This window comes from Chlamydotis macqueenii, chromosome W (genome assembly GCF_036417535.1).
Source record: "Chlamydotis macqueenii isolate bChlMac1 chromosome W, bChlMac1.mat, whole genome shotgun sequence".
Classification (NCBI taxonomy): Eukaryota; Metazoa; Chordata; class Aves; order Otidiformes; family Otididae; genus Chlamydotis; species Chlamydotis macqueenii.
In genome coordinates, this window is record NC_141592.1 from 36,498,803 (window position 1) to 36,519,930 (window position 21,128).

The window sequence follows — 21,128 nt, forward strand, 5'->3', positions numbered from 1 at the left end:
AAGGATTATGAAGAAAGGTATAATTATAATTGTTGCCAAAAATAGTTGTTTCAGCCATGTTAAATTTGGTAGCCAAGAGGTTAACTTTTCCCATAAGTCAAACCCCCAGGAAATGTTGTCCCTGGTTATTTCATGAAAACTTTTAGTTTGTTCCCAGATTTTAGATAAGTCTTTTTCTATCCTTTTCTCCTGGTTTACATATGTACAACAATGTTCACCTATAGCAGTACATAATCCCCCTTGCTGGGCAAACAACATATCCAAACCCAGCCTATTCTGGAGGACCATTTTTTTCAGGGAAGAAGTCTCCTCTTGGAGGGCTTGAATTGCATCCCCTGTCGCAGTACCGAGACTTTCCATAGTAATCTCCAGGTTGTATATCATGTACAGGTTCATCTAGACCTCTTCCCCGGGTCCCAATTACATGCTTTCTAATTTTATTGAGCTGTTTGCTCAATGCCACCATGTAGGAAGTCATAATTTCATCCCCAATTTGCATAGATATCCCTTTTTGTATTCCATAGGGTCGTCCATACAAAATTTCAAAGGGGCTCAGTCCTTCCCTCCCCCTTGGTCTTGTTAAAAGGGCTAAAGGGAGAGACTGAGGCCATGTCAGGTTTGCTTCTTGTCCCAATTTCACAATTTGCTGTTTGATTAAGTGGTTCATTTTCTCCACTTGGCCACTCGACTGAGGGCGATACGGGGTATGAAGTTGCCAATCTATACCTAAATGGTGGCTGATTTGTTGCACTATTTTTGAGACAAAATGTGGTCCTCTGTCTGAGGATATGGTTGCCGGAACCCCAAAACGTGGTATTATCTCTTGTACCAACACTTTAGTTACCTCCCGAGCCTTGGCTGTCCTAGTTGGGAACGCTTCTGGCCAACCTGAAAAGGTATCAGTTAATACCAGCAAATAGCGATACCCCCCTTTTCTTGGAAGTTCTGTCCATTGTTGTCCAGGCCCATTGCCCTTCCCAATCTGGCCCATTTCTGGTTTGGGAGTATTTTTTGGATTAGTCTGGAGGCAAAGGTCACACTGTTGAGTCACCTGTCTCACTGTGGTATATAAGTTTCTAGCCACGATTTCCCTTATCAAATGTTTATACAGAGCCTCTGTTCCCCAATGCCTTTTTCTATGTTCCTCCCGTATCAAGTGCCACAGTAAACAAGAGGGAATAATTAGTCTTCCCTGTGGGGTATAAGCCCACCCCTCTTCATTATGTGACCCTTCTAAGTCTGTAATAAGTTTCTGATCTTCTTTGGTATATTTTGGCTTACCTTGTAGGGAGATTTGCCTATCAGGAATTAGAGCCCCTTCTATTTTTACCTTCGTTTTGGCCACTTGTTTTGCCTCTCTGTCCGCCAGTTCATTCCCTTTTTCCAAATCTGAGCTCACTTTCTGGTGTGCCTTAATATGCATAATTGCCACTTTCTCAGGGAGTTGGACAGCTTCTAGTAGCTTCAGAATTTCTTCTGCATGTTTGATATTTTTCCCTTGAGAGTTCAATAAGCCTCTTTCTTTCCAAATTGCTCCATGTGCGTGCACAACTCCGAAGGCATATTTTGAGTCCGTGTATATGTTCACAGTTTTGCCCTGGGCCAACTCCAGGGCTCGGGTTAGGGCAATTATTTCTGCCTTCTGTGCGGAGGTGTTCATGGGCAAAGGCCCTGATTCTATTACCTCTTGACTGGTGGTGATGGCATATCCCGCATGTCGATTGCCATTCGAGGCATAGCTGCTCCCGTCTGTGAACCAGTTTTCCCCATTTTTTATGGGGCTATCCTTCAGGTCTGGGCGGCTTGCATATGTTGCTTCGATGGTTTCCAAACAGTCATGATGCACCGGTTCTCCTGTGTTCCCACTGAGAAAAGAAGCTGGGTTGACAATGTTAGTGACCACAATTTCCACATCATCCTGTTCCACTATCACAGCTTGATATCGCAGGAATCTTTGTGGAGAGAGCCAGTGCCCGCCCTTTGCTTCCAATACTGCTGACACTGCATGGGACACAAAAACAGTCATTTTCTGACCCAGAGTAAACTTTCGGGCTTCTTGTATGTTCAGTATCACAGCTGCAACCGCCCATAGGCATCCAGGCCAGCCCTTTGCAGTCGCGTCTAACTGCTTAGAGAGGTAGGCAACTGCCCGTCGATGCGGACCCAGATCCTGTACCAGTATTCCTAGGGCAATGCCCTGCTTTTCATGAGAGAAAAGAAGAAATGGCTTACTCACATCTGGGAGTCCTAAGGCTGGGGCTGACATCAGAGCCTTTTTCAGTCGCTCAAAAGCTTGTTCAGCCTCCTTATTCCATTCAAGGTGTTTCTGCTCAGTCGCTGTCAGCGCATACAGTGGTTTAACAAGCAGTCCATAATTGTAAATCCATAATCGACACCACCCTGTCATTCCCAGAAAGGTCCGCAACTCCTTTACTGTCTGGGGTTTCTGAGTTTGGCATATCACCTCTTTGTGGGCCTGCCCCAAAGTTCTCTGCCCCACACTAATTTCATAGCCCAAATAATTCACTTTACGCTGCATTACCTGGGCCTTCTTCTTGGACACCCGGTATCCTTGGAGTCCTAAGAAGTTTAACAGACTCACCGTCCATGCCATACAGTCTTCCTCTGTCCTGGCGGCGATCAGGATATCATCCACATACTGCAACAATTTTCCTTTCTCAGACGGGGTTTCCCAGGATTCCAGGTCTTTCGCAAGCTGATTGCCAAAAATGGTAGGACTATTCTTAAATCCTTGCGGCAACACCGTCCAAGTGAGCTGGGTCTTCCGACCACTCTTAGGATTTTCCCATTCGAATGCAAACAATTTTTGACTGGCTTCGTGGAGAGGGAGGCAAAAGAAAGCATCCTTCAAATCTAAGACAGTAAACCAAATTAGATCAGGTGTTAACACAGTCAGCAGGGTATATGGATTCGCCACTACTGGGTAGAGGTCTTCAGTTACCTTATTCACTGCCCGTAAGTCTTGGACCACCCTATATGACCCATCGGGTTTCCGAACAGGTAATATAGGGGTATTGAATTCAGAATTTTGACCGGTGGAGCATTTTTCGCTCTTCCCGGTACGTCGGTAGCCCATACCCCCAGGTACACTTGATCTAGGATTTCCTCGTTAATTTTTCCTTCTGAGGGAAGACTGGTTAAGGTTAGACTCAATATTTGAACGTATTGTTGATCTTTTACCTCCAGAGTAATTTCTCCTTTTTCAAATGTGATTTTTGCTCCCAATTGTTCCAACAAATCTCTTCCCAAAAGTGCTTTTGGGGAGTTGGGCATATATAAAAACTTGTGAATGCCCCATTGTTTTCCCAATTTGTATTTTAGAGGCTTACAAAAATATGCCTTTTCACTTTGGCCGGTCGCCCCTTTTATCATAACATAATCATTCCCCAGGGGCATCAAGGCTTGATTCAAAACAGAGTATGTTGCCCCTGTATCTATTAAGAATTCTACTTTTTCTTGTTTTTCCCCTAGCTTAATTATAACCAGTGGATCCGCTAGGGTAGATCCCCCAGGTTCCCGTCAGTCTTTCCCTACGTGGGCTATTGTTCTTCCTGTGTGAGCCCTTTGGCCCCCTTTCTTATTCTTTGGGCATTCCCTCTTCCAGTGACCAAAATTCTTACAGAAAGCACACTGATTTTTACCCACAAGAGGCAGGTTCCATTTAATCCCTTTTTCCCTTTCTAAACACTCTCCATGCTTCATCCAGCAGCACTTCTAAATTCCTGCTTTCTGTGGGGCGTAACTTCTGAAGTTTGCGTCTTATATCTCCTGTGGATTGACCCAAGAATAGGGAGATTAATTGTTGTATTCCTACCTCTGACCCAGGATCCAGCGGTGTGCTACGGCGCATCACGTCCCTCAATCGATCCAGGAATTCAGATGGGGACTCGGAAGGGCTCTGTCTGATTGCATACAAAGCTGACCAATTTATAGTTTTGGGGATTGCCTTCTCCATTCCCTTTAAAATCCATTCCTGGTACTCCTGCAGTTTTTCCATATGTGCAGATCTATTAACATCCCACTTTGGATCTTGGAGGGGGAAATGTTCCTTAACGTTCCCTCCTGTAACTTTATAATGGTATCCTTCCAATCAGGATTATGTTGCTTTATAATAAATTGGAAATGCTTAGTTACACTTACCGGGTCACTCCTATAATCTTTTGCAATCTTTTTCCACTCCCCTAGGTCAGCAGTAGAAAAGGGTACTTTAATTAACATCGTCCCACCATCCGGTCCCACCGCCTCCCGGAGAGGTGCTTGAAAAACTGTTGGAGCGGATTTCTTCCTAGTACGGGAAGATACGGGACTGTCCGGGGGAGTCAAAGCTCTGTCCGAGTCCGCATCCTGTTCCTGTGGTCGAGGGGGAGGCTTAAACAAATCAGTTAAATCTTGTTCTGGCGCCTGATGAATCTTACTTGCCTTAGTATATCTTTGTCTGATACTACATGCCGAACAACACCGCCTCAGTTTACCTCTGAGCTCCTTGTTTTCTCGCTCAAGCGCGAGTACCATAGGGTCCTGTGGGGGCACCATTCCACAGCCCCTTTGCCATTCCGGGTGGTTTTGGAGGGTGAAAAACATATCTGCATACGAAACCTCATCCCATTTTCTTTCTCTTCTTAAAAACAACATTAGTTGTAAAAGGGTGTTATAATCTATTGACCCATCAGACGGCCACTTAGCCTCACCTTCTAGCTTGTACAACGGCCACCATTGATTGCAATATTTGATAAGGGTCTTTTTACTTTTCGTACTTCCAGTCCCAGCAATATCTTCCCAGTGAGCAAGTATGAAACCCAGAGGACTTTTGTTTATTATTCCTCTACTCTGACCCCCTCCCATATTTATTGATTTATTATTTATCCTTCTTTTGTACACAAACACAGCCCTTTCTTTCTTATCCCAGTCTAAATTTTACACTTAGGATGCTCGGAATTTCAGCCAACCTTTACCCACAACTTTTCACCACAACCCTTACACTCTAGAACAAAATATAGGTTTACGAGAGTTACCGTGGTGTAAAGGACACTATTCAGGACCGTCAGGGTCCCACCACAAGGGAACAAAGGAATCTACAATGACAGAACACAATAAACTACTACCGCGGTTACAAACACACACTTTGGATCCAATTCAATCTTTGCACACAAACAATACAATTTACATAGACTCACAGTGTTCACACTCTCGTGAACGTCCACACACTCATAGTGGTCACACAATCATACAAGAAACTTGGGAAAGAGGAAAGTCCCCTTGCTTTCTAGCCCACCTCAGAAGAATCTGGGTGGCTAGGGGCGGCTGGACAGACCTCACGCCACACACAGTCACAGCTTTGCTAGGATTCCCGAGACTCACTCACGCTTTCACAACACAGGCGTTTACACCATAAACTTCGGAAAGAGGAAAGTCCCCTTGCTTTCTAGCCCACCTCAGAAGACTCTGGGTGGCTAGGGGCGGCTGGACAGACCTCGTGCCACACACACAGTCACAGCTTTGCTGGGATTCCCGAGACTCACGCTTTCACAACACAGGCATTTACACCATAGAAGGTCCTGCACGCAACATAGAATTTTTACCATGCAACATAGATCACACACACACAAGAATCCTTCACGCAGACACTATGGTTCAGCAAGTCCAAATCAGTAGCCAACACAAAATGCCTTATTACAAGAACCAAAAATCGATACCAGCAAAACACAGACTAATTTGATCTACTCCCAGGATCACTAGTGGTCACTCTATCGGTCAGTGAGTCCCCAACTGGAGCCCCAAACCAACCTGGGTACCCACCCAAAGGGGACTATGCTGCACGCCAGACGTCTCTGCGCGATTTACCAGCTGCCCCGGCCACGCGTACGACTTACAGGCCCCTACCATTAAACATACCGTTTGGTCCGCGGCTTTAGGAGGTTGTTGTCTGCTCCTGCGGTGAGCGGCTGGCAGCGGAGGCTCCTCCGAGGAAAGTGCTCGGGGCGCGCCTAGGAGAGTCCGCTCCGCAGTCGATCCCGCAGCCAAGCAGAGAGCCTCCTGGCTGGCTCGCCAAACTGACGTGCGGAAAGCAGACTCCACAATCTGTAAGATTGTAAAGTAGGTATGTTTATTCGGCGCCGGGCAGCACGGGGGGTAGTCCCGCCAAAATCGTGCGCGCCTGGCATGGCAATTCACTTTGAATTTTATACAACCAAGTGTTACATATGCATGAAGTTAAAAAAACACGCCTATACATATGCATGAGCTATCCCCGCTCCGTATTAAAATTAGTTCCAAGAGGTCATTTAGGTATTACAATTAGTTCCAAGAAGTCATTTGTCCAGTTTTAGCTGGCTCCTGAAGGAGGCCCCTTGGTTCTTATCAGGACTGTCCTTGTGTGGGAGGTGCAGGACTTCTCGCAGGAGACCCCTTGGTTCTTATCAGGACTGTCCTTGTGCGGGAGGTGCAGGACTTCTCACTTCAGATAAAGAGTTCAAAGCACAAAGCAAGACCCCTCGGTTGGGGAATACAAGACTTCCCCCCCTCGGGTAGTTTTTACAATAGCTAGTTAGCAAAGCATCAAACGCTATTTGTATTAGCATGCACAGCAATAATCAATAAATGCCATATCTATTAAAGTTTCCTTAGCCCCTCTTCTCATTCCCCCCTTTTCTAGAGAATTAGTAAATTCTTTTACTATACCTAATTCTGGCACAATGTTTATTTATTTTGCACTTTCTCAAAGTATTGGTTAGACTCAAGCCTCTGTCGTAATTGGTTTTTCTTCCAATTACTATAGGAATTTCCCGTGCTCTGGAAACACCAGAAGCCACACCGAACTGTTATAAAAAGGATTATGAAGAAAGGTATAATTATAATTGTTGCCAAAAATAGTTGTTTCAGCCATGTTAAATTTGGTAGCCAAGAGGTTAACTTTTCCCATAAGTCAAACCCCCAGGAAATGTTGTCCCTGGTTATTTCATGAAAACTTTTAGTTTGTTCCCAGATTTTAGATAAGTCTTTTTCTATCCTTTTCTCCTGGTTTACATATGTACAACAATGTTCACCTATAGCAGTACATAATCCCCCTTGCTGGGCAAACAACATATCCAAACCCAGCCTATTCTGGAGGACCATTTTTTTCAGGGAAGAAGTCTCCTCTTGGAGGGCTTGAATTGCATCCCCTGTCGCAGTACCGAGACTTTCCATAGTAATCTCCAGGTTGTATATCATGTACAGGTTCATCTAGACCTCTTCCCCGGGTCCCAATTACATGCTTTCTAATTTTATTGAGCTGTTTGCTCAATGCCACCATGTAGGAAGTCATAATTTCATCCCCAATTTGCATAGATATCCCTTTTTGTATTCCATAGGGTCGTCCATACAAAATTTCAAAGGGGCTCAGTCCTTCCCTCCCCCTTGGTCTTGTTAAAAGGGCTAAAGGGAGAGACTGAGGCCATGTCAGGTTTGCTTCTTGTCCCAATTTCACAATTTGCTGTTTGATTAAGTGGTTCATTTTCTCCACTTGGCCACTCGACTGAGGGCGATACGGGGTATGAAGTTGCCAATCTATACCTAAATGGTGGCTGATTTGTTGCACTATTTTTGAGACAAAATGTGGTCCTCTGTCTGAGGATATGGTTGCCGGAACCCCAAAACGTGGTATTATCTCTTGTACCAACACTTTAGTTACCTCCCGAGCCTTGGCTGTCCTAGTTGGGAACGCTTCTGGCCAACCTGAAAAGGTATCAGTTAATACCAGCAAATAGCGATACCCCCCTTTTCTTGGAAGTTCTGTCCATTGTTGTCCAGGCCCATTGCCCTTCCCAATCTGGCCCATTTCTGGTTTGGGAGTATTTTTTGGATTAGTCTGGAGGCAAAGGTCACACTGTTGAGTCACCTGTCTCACTGTGGTATATAAGTTTCTAGCCACGATTTCCCTTATCAAATGTTTATACAGAGCCTCTGTTCCCCAATGCCTTTTTCTATGTTCCTCCCGTATCAAGTGCCACAGTAAACAAGAGGGAATAATTAGTCTTCCCTGTGGGGTATAAGCCCACCCCTCTTCATTATGTGACCCTTCTAAGTCTGTAATAAGTTTCTGATCTTCTTTGGTATATTTTGGCTTACCTTGTAGGGAGATTTGCCTATCAGGAATTAGAGCCCCTTCTATTTTTACCTTCGTTTTGGCCACTTGTTTTGCCTCTCTGTCCGCCAGTTCATTCCCTTTTTCCAAATCTGAGCTCACTTTCTGGTGTGCCTTAATATGCATAATTGCCACTTTCTCAGGGAGTTGGACAGCTTCTAGTAGCTTCAGAATTTCTTCTGCATGTTTGATATTTTTCCCTTGAGAGTTCAATAAGCCTCTTTCTTTCCAAATTGCTCCATGTGCGTGCACAACTCCGAAGGCATATTTTGAGTCCGTGTATATGTTCACAGTTTTGCCCTGGGCCAACTCCAGGGCTCGGGTTAGGGCAATTATTTCTGCCTTCTGTGCGGAGGTGTTCATGGGCAAAGGCCCTGATTCTATTACCTCTTGACTGGTGGTGATGGCATATCCCGCATGTCGATTGCCATTCGAGGCATAGCTGCTCCCGTCTGTGAACCAGTTTTCCCCATTTTTTATGGGGCTATCCTTCAGGTCTGGGCGGCTTGCATATGTTGCTTCGATGGTTTCCAAACAGTCATGATGCACCGGTTCTCCTGTGTTCCCACTGAGAAAAGAAGCTGGGTTGACAATGTTAGTGACCACAATTTCCACATCATCCTGTTCCACTATCACAGCTTGATATCGCAGGAATCTTTGTGGAGAGAGCCAGTGCCCGCCCTTTGCTTCCAATACTGCTGACACTGCATGGGACACAAAAACAGTCATTTTCTGACCCAGAGTAAACTTTCGGGCTTCTTGTATGTTCAGTATCACAGCTGCAACCGCCCATAGGCATCCAGGCCAGCCCTTTGCAGTCGCGTCTAACTGCTTAGAGAGGTAGGCAACTGCCCGTCGATGCGGACCCAGATCCTGTACCAGTATTCCTAGGGCAATGCCCTGCTTTTCATGAGAGAAAAGAAGAAATGGCTTACTCACATCTGGGAGTCCTAAGGCTGGGGCTGACATCAGAGCCTTTTTCAGTCGCTCAAAAGCTTGTTCAGCCTCCTTATTCCATTCAAGGTGTTTCTGCTCAGTCGCTGTCAGCGCATACAGTGGTTTAACAAGCAGTCCATAATTGTAAATCCATAATCGACACCACCCTGTCATTCCCAGAAAGGTCCGCAACTCCTTTACTGTCTGGGGTTTCTGAGTTTGGCATATCACCTCTTTGTGGGCCTGCCCCAAAGTTCTCTGCCCCACACTAATTTCATAGCCCAAATAATTCACTTTACGCTGCATTACCTGGGCCTTCTTCTTGGACACCCGGTATCCTTGGAGTCCTAAGAAGTTTAACAGACTCACCGTCCATGCCATACAGTCTTCCTCTGTCCTGGCGGCGATCAGGATATCATCCACATACTGCAACAATTTTCCTTTCTCAGACGGGGTTTCCCAGGATTCCAGGTCTTTCGCAAGCTGATTGCCAAAAATGGTAGGACTATTCTTAAATCCTTGCGGCAACACCGTCCAAGTGAGCTGGGTCTTCCGACCACTCTTAGGATTTTCCCATTCGAATGCAAACAATTTTTGACTGGCTTCGTGGAGAGGGAGGCAAAAGAAAGCATCCTTCAAATCTAAGACAGTAAACCAAATTAGATCAGGTGTTAACACAGTCAGCAGGGTATATGGATTCGCCACTACTGGGTAGAGGTCTTCAGTTACCTTATTCACTGCCCGTAAGTCTTGGACCACCCTATATGACCCATCGGGTTTCCGAACAGGTAATATAGGGGTATTGAATTCAGAATTTTGACCGGTGGAGCATTTTTCGCTCTTCCCGGTACGTCGGTAGCCCATACCCCCAGGTACACTTGATCTAGGATTTCCTCGTTAATTTTTCCTTCTGAGGGAAGACTGGTTAAGGTTAGACTCAATATTTGAACGTATTGTTGATCTTTTACCTCCAGAGTAATTTCTCCTTTTTCAAATGTGATTTTTGCTCCCAATTGTTCCAACAAATCTCTTCCCAAAAGTGCTTTTGGGGAGTTGGGCATATATAAAAACTTGTGAATGCCCCATTGTTTTCCCAATTTGTATTTTAGAGGCTTACAAAAATATGCCTTTTCACTTTGGCCGGTCGCCCCTTTTATCATAACATAATCATTCCCCAGGGGCATCAAGGCTTGATTCAAAACAGAGTATGTTGCCCCTGTATCTATTAAGAATTCTACTTTTTCTTGTTTTTCCCCTAGCTTAATTATAACCAGTGGATCCGCTAGGGTAGATCCCCCAGGTTCCCGTCAGTCTTTCCCTACGTGGGCTATTGTTCTTCCTGTGTGAGCCCTTTGGCCCCCTTTCTTATTCTTTGGGCATTCCCTCTTCCAGTGACCAAAATTCTTACAGAAAGCACACTGATTTTTACCCACAAGAGGCAGGTTCCATTTAATCCCTTTTTCCCTTTCTAAACACTCTCCATGCTTCATCCAGCAGCACTTCTAAATTCCTGCTTTCTGTGGGGCGTAACTTCTGAAGTTTGCGTCTTATATCTCCTGTGGATTGACCCAAGAATAGGGAGATTAATTGTTGTATTCCTACCTCTGACCCAGGATCCAGCGGTGTGCTACGGCGCATCACGTCCCTCAATCGATCCAGGAATTCAGATGGGGACTCGGAAGGGCTCTGTCTGATTGCATACAAAGCTGACCAATTTATAGTTTTGGGGATTGCCTTCTCCATTCCCTTTAAAATCCATTCCTGGTACTCCTGCAGTTTTTCCATATGTGCAGATCTATTAACATCCCACTTTGGATCTTGGAGGGGGAAATGTTCCTTAACGTTCCCTCCTGTAACTTTATAATGGTATCCTTCCAATCAGGATTATGTTGCTTTATAATAAATTGGAAATGCTTAGTTACACTTACCGGGTCACTCCTATAATCTTTTGCAATCTTTTTCCACTCCCCTAGGTCAGCAGTAGAAAAGGGTACTTTAATTAACATCGTCCCACCATCCGGTCCCACCGCCTCCCGGAGAGGTGCTTGAAAAACTGTTGGAGCGGATTTCTTCCTAGTACGGGAAGATACGGGACTGTCCGGGGGAGTCAAAGCTCTGTCCGAGTCCGCATCCTGTTCCTGTGGTCGAGGGGGAGGCTTAAACAAATCAGTTAAATCTTGTTCTGGCGCCTGATGAATCTTACTTGCCTTAGTATATCTTTGTCTGATACTACATGCCGAACAACACCGCCTCAGTTTACCTCTGAGCTCCTTGTTTTCTCGCTCAAGCGCGAGTACCATAGGGTCCTGTGGGGGCACCATTCCACAGCCCCTTTGCCATTCCGGGTGGTTTTGGAGGGTGAAAAACATATCTGCATACGAAACCTCATCCCATTTTCTTTCTCTTCTTAAAAACAACATTAGTTGTAAAAGGGTGTTATAATCTATTGACCCATCAGACGGCCACTTAGCCTCACCTTCTAGCTTGTACAACGGCCACCATTGATTGCAATATTTGATAAGGGTCTTTTTACTTTTCGTACTTCCAGTCCCAGCAATATCTTCCCAGTGAGCAAGTATGAAACCCAGAGGACTTTTGTTTATTATTCCTCTACTCTGACCCCCTCCCATATTTATTGATTTATTATTTATCCTTCTTTTGTACACAAACACAGCCCTTTCTTTCTTATCCCAGTCTAAATTTTACACTTAGGATGCTCGGAATTTCAGCCAACCTTTACCCACAACTTTTCACCACAACCCTTACACTCTAGAACAAAATATAGGTTTACGAGAGTTACCGTGGTGTAAAGGACACTATTCAGGACCGTCAGGGTCCCACCACAAGGGAACAAAGGAATCTACAATGACAGAACACAATAAACTACTACCGCGGTTACAAACACACACTTTGGATCCAATTCAATCTTTGCACACAAACAATACAATTTACATAGACTCACAGTGTTCACACTCTCGTGAACGTCCACACACTCATAGTGGTCACACAATCATACAAGAAACTTGGGAAAGAGGAAAGTCCCCTTGCTTTCTAGCCCACCTCAGAAGAATCTGGGTGGCTAGGGGCGGCTGGACAGACCTCACGCCACACACAGTCACAGCTTTGCTAGGATTCCCGAGACTCACTCACGCTTTCACAACACAGGCGTTTACACCATAAACTTCGGAAAGAGGAAAGTCCCCTTGCTTTCTAGCCCACCTCAGAAGACTCTGGGTGGCTAGGGGCGGCTGGACAGACCTCGTGCCACACACACAGTCACAGCTTTGCTGGGATTCCCGAGACTCACGCTTTCACAACACAGGCATTTACACCATAGAAGGTCCTGCACGCAACATAGAATTTTTACCATGCAACATAGATCACACACACACAAGAATCCTTCACGCAGACACTATGGTTCAGCAAGTCCAAATCAGTAGCCAACACAAAATGCCTTATTACAAGAACCAAAAATCGATACCAGCAAAACACAGACTAATTTGATCTACTCCCAGGATCACTAGTGGTCACTCTATCGGTCAGTGAGTCCCCAACTGGAGCCCCAAACCAACCTGGGTACCCACCCAAAGGGGACTATGCTGCACGCCAGACGTCTCTGCGCGATTTACCAGCTGCCCCGGCCACGCGTACGACTTACAGGCCCCTACCATTAAACATACCGTTTGGTCCGCGGCTTTAGGAGGTTGTTGTCTGCTCCTGCGGTGAGCGGCTGGCAGCGGAGGCTCCTCCGAGGAAAGTGCTCGGGGCGCGCCTAGGAGAGTCCGCTCCGCAGTCGATCCCGCAGCCAAGCAGAGAGCCTCCTGGCTGGCTCGCCAAACTGACGTGCGGAAAGCAGACTCCACAATCTGTAAGATTGTAAAGTAGGTATGTTTATTCGGCGCCGGGCAGCACGGGGGGTAGTCCCGCCAAAATCGTGCGCGCCTGGCATGGCAATTCACTTTGAATTTTATACAACCAAGTGTTACATATGCATGAAGTTAAAAAAACACGCCTATACATATGCATGAGCTATCCCCGCTCCGTATTAAAATTAGTTCCAAGAGGTCATTTAGGTATTACAATTAGTTCCAAGAAGTCATTTGTCCAGTTTTAGCTGGCTCCTGAAGGAGGCCCCTTGGTTCTTATCAGGACTGTCCTTGTGTGGGAGGTGCAGGACTTCTCGCAGGAGACCCCTTGGTTCTTATCAGGACTGTCCTTGTGCGGGAGGTGCAGGACTTCTCACTTCAGATAAAGAGTTCAAAGCACAAAGCAAGACCCCTCGGTTGGGGAATACAAGACTTCCCCCCCTCGGGTAGTTTTTACAATAGCTAGTTAGCAAAGCATCAAACGCTATTTGTATTAGCATGCACAGCAATAATCAATAAATGCCATATCTATTAAAGTTTCCTTAGCCCCTCTTCTCAGGCGCGCGGATCCTCCGGGCATGTGGCTTCTGGTGATGGGCGGCCGTGATGGTCTTCTGGCAGGGGGCTTGCCACGCAGCTCCCTCAGGCAGTGTCTTTTATAGTCTAATCCCCGCCTCCAGTTCTGCCCCTTGAAGCGTCTGGTTCCAGAAAGTTCTGAGTCCTCTGCACAGGCACGAAGTGGGTGCTAAATGTGAGGAGTGGTCGGAAGCCCCCTTCCTCAGATGACTGCTGTGTGACCCCTTGCCATAGTGGGCAAGTCGTTAACAGGGACCTGTGGAGCTGCACATCCCCCATGCGGCCTCCACCTTCCCTATGCAGACTGCACCTGGGTGCCACAGCCACAACAATGTTTGAGACATTAACTCTTTCAGTCCCTGACACACAGTCCACTTGGGACTCGTGATGGTTCTTTTACTGCAATTTCAAAGTGCAAAATTAAGGCGAACATGCCAAAGGGGTTGGTTTCAATCAAACAGTACAAACTTTATTATTTTGCCCGTAAAGTGGCACGCGATAGGTAAAAGGGAGTGGAAAGGAAAGATAAGTAAAGATAGGAAAGAGGATAATAGCTACCACTGCGGGTCCAAGGCGTCCCTATGGTTCCAGATCCAGGCAGCGTCCCACCGGTCTTCACGATCTCTCTCAGGGGTCTCGTTGTTAGGGGTTGACCTTTTATGCTAAGTAACAAACCTTGCTCCTCCTTTGCTTCGGGGATCTCCACCTTTCTCGGAGCTCATTATCCTGAGCAAAGTTCTGAGATGGCCATTGCGCTCCATCTTCCTTGATAGCAGCTATGCTGTTATCTTAGCAGCTCAGGTCTTTTCCTGATAATGGAGAATGGATAGTCCACTCAGTCCCCTCTCCAGGAGTGCTGCGCCTCATTCAGTCCCCATTCCAGGAGCGTTACGCCTCTTGCTTCCACAGAAACCGCACTCCACCCATGGGAGCAACAACCGAGGCTTACAGCAACTCATCCATGGAAACTGCATTCCACTCATGGGAGCAGCAACTGCGTCTCAGGCAGGCTGCTCGCAGCAACTCATGTCAAGTTGTGAGCCTAACTTGTAGGCCGCATCAAATCTATAGTCCAACTGGAGGTGCCGTGTCCCCAATGTGCCGTGTCCTTAATGACGAGGCTGAGACAATGCTGATCTTTTGACCGACTGTTACACCAGGGCGAGTCAGTTGATGATGGAATGTTCCCTGATAATGCCTCTGCAATAATGTATTTAAGATGGGGGGGGGGGGGAAATAGTGAAGAAGCAGAATTGGGGGGCAGAGAGGGGGAGGCGCAAGCCTTGTGGGCCTTGCAGCCTTCACCCTCTGGCCTCTCTTTGGGAAGCTGTCTGAGCCCGACTCACCCCAGCCCAGCCCAGATGCAAGAAGTGGAGAGAGGAGATGTGAAGAGAACCTGAGAGGCATCTGCCTGAGCTGATTGTGAAGAATTTCTTGTGAGAGGAACGGCTGCAGCTCCAAGGTCAGTGAAGAAGGAGGGGGAGGAGTAATGCTGCTCCTGGCAAGATTCCTCTGCAGCCTGTGGTGAAGACCTGAACTTCCCCAGTGTTTGAAGGTCCCACCATTCACTGCTTTCCTTGAGTAGAAGGAATGGCCTTACTTCTGACCTTCTCGAAGGGACTTCTGACGCATATTTACAAGTAAAGCCCCTTCTCCACCAACAGTTTGAACTCTAACTGTGAAACCATCTGTCAAACAGCTTAGTCCAGCTTCCATCAAGAGGTCCTTCCTAATAGCTGAGAAATCCATGTATGTATCCCCCCCAGCTTAACTTAATTTCAGTTATCTCTTCCTCCTCCCCCCACCTCAGTGGTACAGGGGGAAGAGGGAGGGGTGGGGAGAAGTTGTTTTGTTCTCTTCCTCATTATCCTGCTTTGGTTTTATTAATAATAATAATAAACAAATAGTTTTAGTAATAGTAATAATAATAATAATAGTAATAGTAATAATAATAAACAAATAGTTTTCCCCAAGTCAAGTCTGTTTTGCCCGTAACGGTAACTTTAAGGATCTCTCCCTGTCCTTATCTCAAATCTTGAGCCTTTTTGTTATATTATCTTTCCCCTATTCCCTTGGAGGGTGGGGGGAGTGAGAGAGAGACTGAGTCGCCGAGGCAACAGCTTCGGAGTCGGCACGATTCGCAGCAGCGCGGCACAGCGCAGCGCAGCCAGGGGATTCCCGAGGCAGGGAAGCTCAAGGTGGAGCGGAGCGAGGCGCCAGGAGCCCGCAGCTCGCGTGAGAGTGGCTGACGAGACGTGGGCGGAGCCAGGGGGCACCGGCGGTCCGGCCCCTCTCCCCGTATAAAGCAGGCCCTAGGGAGCGCCAGTGACTTGGACGGGCCAACAGGGCGTGGCGCGGCAGTTCGCGCAGCAGTTCGCGCAGGAAGGGCGCGTCAGCGAGGGCGGCGCCCCGGGGCACTTGGTGATTCACGCCTCTCAGGGCGAAATGGCCAACACCCGCCTGAGAACAAAGGCTGCACCTCCGGCCGGGAGGTCTGCACCGGCACCCCCTGCGGCGGTCGATGCCTCCGTGCAGACGGAGCAGCCGAGGGGGGAGGCTGCGGTGCAGAGCTCGGGCTGCAGGCAGTGCCTGGACCCTGCTCCCGGGGCAGGGGCAGGCGGCAGCCCTGCCTGCAGAAGGTGTACCCAGGTGGAGGAGCTCCTGCGGCAGGTGGCTGAGCTGCAGGAGGCAGTCAGGAGGCTGTAGGATATCAGGGAGGCTGAGAGGGAGCTGGATACTTGGTTCCAGGCACAGGCTGCACCGGAACCGGAGCACCCAGTGAACCAATCAACTACCCCCCCCGCAGTGACACACGACGTAAGCAAGCAGGCAGAAGATGCCACTGAATGGAAAGCTGCAAGGGCAAGGCGCAGGAGGAAGAAGAAGCAGCTTCCCCAGAACCCCGAGGTGTCCCTGCAGAACCGCTTTGCTGCTCTGCAAACTGAGGAAGTAAGACCCAGCACCTCAGGGGAGGCACGGGAGCTGTGCGAGGTAGCACGCCTGGCTCATGTAATAACTAGCGCTACCAAGAAAAAGACGAGTGGTAGTAGTGGGTGACTCCCTCCTGACAGGTACGGAGGCACCCATCTGCCGCCCCGATGCGGTCTCTCAGGAGGTATGCTGTCTCCCAGGGGCTCGTATCAGGGATGTCACAGAGAGACTACCTAGCCTCATAGGGCCCACAGACTATTATCCACTGCTGGTGTTTCATGTGGGGGCCAGCGACACAGCTGGCAGCAGTCTAAAAAACATCAAAAGGGATTTCAGGGCTCTGGGTTCAACAGTCAAAGGCTCTGGGGCGCAGGTGGTATTCTCGTCAATCCTCCCAGTGGAAGGGCAGGGACCTGAAAGGGCCAGAGGTATCTGGCAGGTTAACTCTTGGCTCAGGGAGTGGTGCTACAGCCAGGGCTTTGGGTATCTAGATCACGGGGCGTGCTTTGAGAAGCCCGGGCTGCTAGGGGCGGATGGCGTGCACCTAACCAAGAGGGGGAAGAGTGTGCTTGGACAAAGACTTGCCAGGCTCGTCTGGAGGGCTTTAAACTAGTGTTGCTGGAGGAGGGGGAGCACAGTTCAGCCCACTGCTGTCAGCATGGCGCCAGTGCCAGCACCGAGGGTCCAGAAGCTGAGGAGGGATCACAGATAAGTGCAAATAAACCTAAACTGCGGTGCAATAGCACCCCTGTCGCTCCAGCCAGCAAGTCGGCTTTGTCGGGGGCCCAGCTGAAGTGTCTCTATACCAATGCACACAGCATGGGGAATAAACAGGAAGAGCTGGAGATGCTTGCACACAAGCAGGGCTACGACCTTGTTGGCATCACAGAGATGTGGTGGGATGACACATACGACTGGAGTGTCAACATGGAAGGGTATAGGCTTTTTAGAAAAGACAAGAAGGGGAGACGAGGAGGGGGTGTTGCTCTCTACATCAGCAACCGGCTGGAGTGTGTGGAGCTCTGCCTGGGGATGGAGGAGGAGCTGACAGAGAGCTTACGGGTCAAGATTAGAGGATGGGGACGGACAGGGGACGTTACGGTGGGGGTCTGTTACAGGCCGCCTGGCCAGGAGGACAGAGCAGATGAAGTGCTCTATAGGCAGATAGGAGCAGCCTCACGGTCACAGGCCTTGGTCCTCATGGGGGACTTCAACCACCCTGACATCTGTTGGAGAGACAACACGGCAGGGCACAGGCAGTCCAGGAGGTTCCTGGAATGCGTGGACGACAACTTCCTCCTACAGGCGATAGAGGAGCCGACAAGGAGGGGTGCCATGCTCGACCTTGTGCTCACCAACAGGGAGGGGCTGGTGGGGGATGTGAAACTGAAGGACAGCCTTGGCTGCAGCGACCATGACATGGTGGAGTTCAAGATCCACGGGGCAGCAAGGAAACTACATGGCAAGCTCTCTGCCCTAGACTTCAGGAGGCGGACTTTGGCCTCTTCAGGGACCTGATGGGCCAAGTGCCATGGGAGGCGGCCCTGGAGGGAAGAGGGGCCCAGGAAAGTTGGTCCATATTCAAGGAGCACCTCCTCCAAGCTCAGCAGAGGTGCATCCCAACGAAGAACAAGTCGGGCAAAAAGGCCAGGAGGCCGGCGTGGATGAGCAAGGAGCTCCTGGACCAACTGAAAGTGAAAAAGGAAGCCTATAGAGGGTGGAAGTGGGGACAGGTAGCCTGGGAGGACTACAAAGAGGCTGCGCGAGTGGCCAGGGATAAGGTAAGGAAGGCCAAAGCCCTGGCGGAACTGAATCTGGCCAGGGATATAAAATGTAACAGGAAGAGCTTTTATAGGTACGTAGGGGACAAAAGAAAGTCCAGGGTAAATGTAGGCCCCCTCCGGAAGGGAACTGGTGTCCTGGTTACCCAGGACATGGAGAAGGCTGAGGTACTCAATGACTTTTTTGCCTCAGTCTTCACCGACAAGAGTTCCTGTCCCACCGCCCAAGCTGTAGAAGGTGCAAGCAGGGACTGCGAGAATGAAGAACTGCCCATTGTACTTGAGGAGCAGGTTCGGGATCATCTAAGGAACCTGAAGGTGCACAAGTCCATGAGACCTGATGAGATCCATCCGCGGGTCCTGAGGGAACTGGCGGATGAAGTTGCCAAGCCACTGGCTATCGTATTTGAGAAGTCATGGCGGTCTGGTGAGGTCCCCGATGACTGGAAGAGAGGGAACATAACCCCAATTTTTAAAAAAGGGAATAAGGAAGACCCAGGTAACTACAGGCCGGTCAGCCTCACCTCTGTGCCTGGCAAGGTCATGGAGCAGATTCTCCTGGAAACCATGCTAAGGCACATGGAGAGCAAGGAGGTGGTTGGTGACAGCCAACATGGCTTCACCAAGGGCAGATCGTGCCTGACCAATTTGGTGGCCTTCTATGACGGGGTGGCAGCATTGGTGGACAAGGGACGAGCAACTGACATCATCTACCTGGACTTGTGCAAAGCTTTTGACACTGTCCCGCACGTCATCCTTCTCTCTAAACTGGAGACATGGGTTTGATGGACGGACCACTCGGTGGATAGGCAGTTGGCTGGATGGCCGCACTCAGAGAGTGGTGGTCAACGGCTCAATGTCCATGTGGAGACCGGTCACGAGTGGCGTCCCTCAGGGGTCCGTGCTGGCCCCGGCCCTGTTCAACATCTTTGTCGGCGACATGGACAGTTGGATAGAGTGCACCCTCAGCAAGTTCGCCGACGACACCAAGTTGTGTGGTGCTGTCGACACGCTGGAAGGGAGGGATGCCATCCAGAGGGACCTTGACAGGCTGGAGAGGTGGGCCCGTGCCAACCTCATGAAGTTCAACCAGGCCCAGTGCAAGGTCCTGCACCTGGGTCGTGGCAATCCCAGGCACAAATACAGGCTGGGCGGAGAATGGATTGAGAGCAGCCCTGAGGAGAAGGACTTGGGAGTGCTGGTGGATGAGAAGCTTAACATGACCAGGCAATGCGCCCTTGCGGCCCAGAAGGCCAACCGCATCCTGGGCTGCATCAAGAGGAGCGTGGCCAGCAGGTCGAGGGAGGTGATTCTCCCCCTCTACTCTGCCCTGGTGAGACCCCACCTGGAGTCCTGTGTCCATTTCTGGAGCCTCCAACATAAGAAGGACATGGACCAGTTGGAGAGGGTCCAGAGGAGGGCCACAAAGATGATAAAAGGGCTGGAGCACCTCTCCTATGAGGCCAGGCTGAGAGAGTTGGGGCTGTTCAGCCTGGAGAAGAGGAGGCTCCGGGGAGACCTTATAGTGGTCTTCCAGTACCTCAAGGGGGCCTACAAGAAAGATGGGGAAAGGCGGTTTAGTAGGGCCTGTTGCAATAGGACGAGAGGTAATGGTTTTAAAATAGAGGGAGGTAGATTTAGATTAGAAATTAGGAAAAAATTTTTTACGATGCGGGTTATAGAACACTGGAACAGGTTGCCCAGAGAGGTGGTGGAGGCCCCATCCCTGGGAACGTTCAAGGCCAGGCTGGATGAGGCTCTGAGCAACCTGATCTAGTTGGGGATGTCCCTGCTCCTTGCAGGGGGGTTGGACTAGATGACCTTTGAAGGTCCCTTCCAACCCTAACCATTCTATGATTCTAATACCTATGAGGAGGTTACTGAGAGGATGGGGCCAGTCTCCTTACTGAGGTGCATGGCAGGAAGACGAGACACAGTGGCCATAAATTCAAGCAGGGGAAATTCTATCTGGATATAAAGCAAAATATTTCACTGTGAGGATAAGCATGAGAGCAGGGGCCCAGAGAGGTTGTGGCATCTCCATCCTTGGAGGTTTTCAGAACTGATTGGACAAAACCCTGAGTGACCTGGTTTGAATACATTGTTGACCATGCTTTGAGCAGGAAGTTGGAGTAAGTAGCCTCCTGAGATTCTTTGAAACTTGAATGATTTTGCGAATTGTGATTATCTAGTGAATGTTCCTTACCTGTTGTATCAGACCAAAACAGATTAGAACACAAATACATTTGTTAGAAATTATTGTTGTGGGGTTTTTGGGGGTTGGGTTTGTTGTTGTTGTTCTTTTTCTTTGATAGGTCAGACTGTCTTACTCAGGACCTTGAGAAACCCAAATCCAAATTTGTGAGAGAGGTTTTGGAAAAATGCATGAGGTAAGTAAGACTTCCGAATATCTTGCTTTTGTAGTTACGTTAAATTGAAATTTGGCCATTGCTTCCAGGTAATGATGCATTCCTTTTAATGTGGCGCTCGTCTTAAGCATACATATTTTCTCTATTAACTTTTTTAGCTAAAGTCTGTTCTACTGTTTTGCTCAGTTTTGTTCTAGTGTATCTGTTGTAGGGCACTGCTTTTCCTAGTGGACTGGGGGACAAATACGTGGAGGAAGTGGAGGTGACATCCCACTTGTTCATGCTTCTAGGTACAAATTAAGAGGGCTTTACTTTTTCTGCTTGGGGTTAGGTAAAAAGAGTTGATAATAGAACAGGTGGGAAAGGAAAAAGATCAGGTAATTTGCTGGAAAACAGTGGTTATTTACAGAAATAGAGGGGTTTATTATATCCCTAGTTTAAGATAAATAAGTATCTTGATTGTTCTGGGCATCTCTGATTCCCATGGACCCTAAAAAGAAACTGCAAAAGCACAACAGCTGTCAGG

The 21,128-nt window shown here is 48.3% G+C and overlaps 1 protein-coding gene across 1 annotated transcript in view; it reads left to right on the top strand.

The window, feature by feature from the left end:
• The window catches only part of LOC147596669 (nuclear cap-binding protein subunit 1-like), a 126,172-nt gene that overhangs the window by 73,118 nt on the left and 31,926 nt on the right, over positions 1 to 21,128 (top strand). The window contains exon 14 of the mRNA XM_086769722.1: positions 20,549 to 20,623. Within this exon, the coding sequence (XP_086625848.1) occupies positions 20,549 to 20,623 (75 nt within the window). The remainder of the gene's footprint in view (positions 1 to 20,548; positions 20,624 to 21,128) is intronic.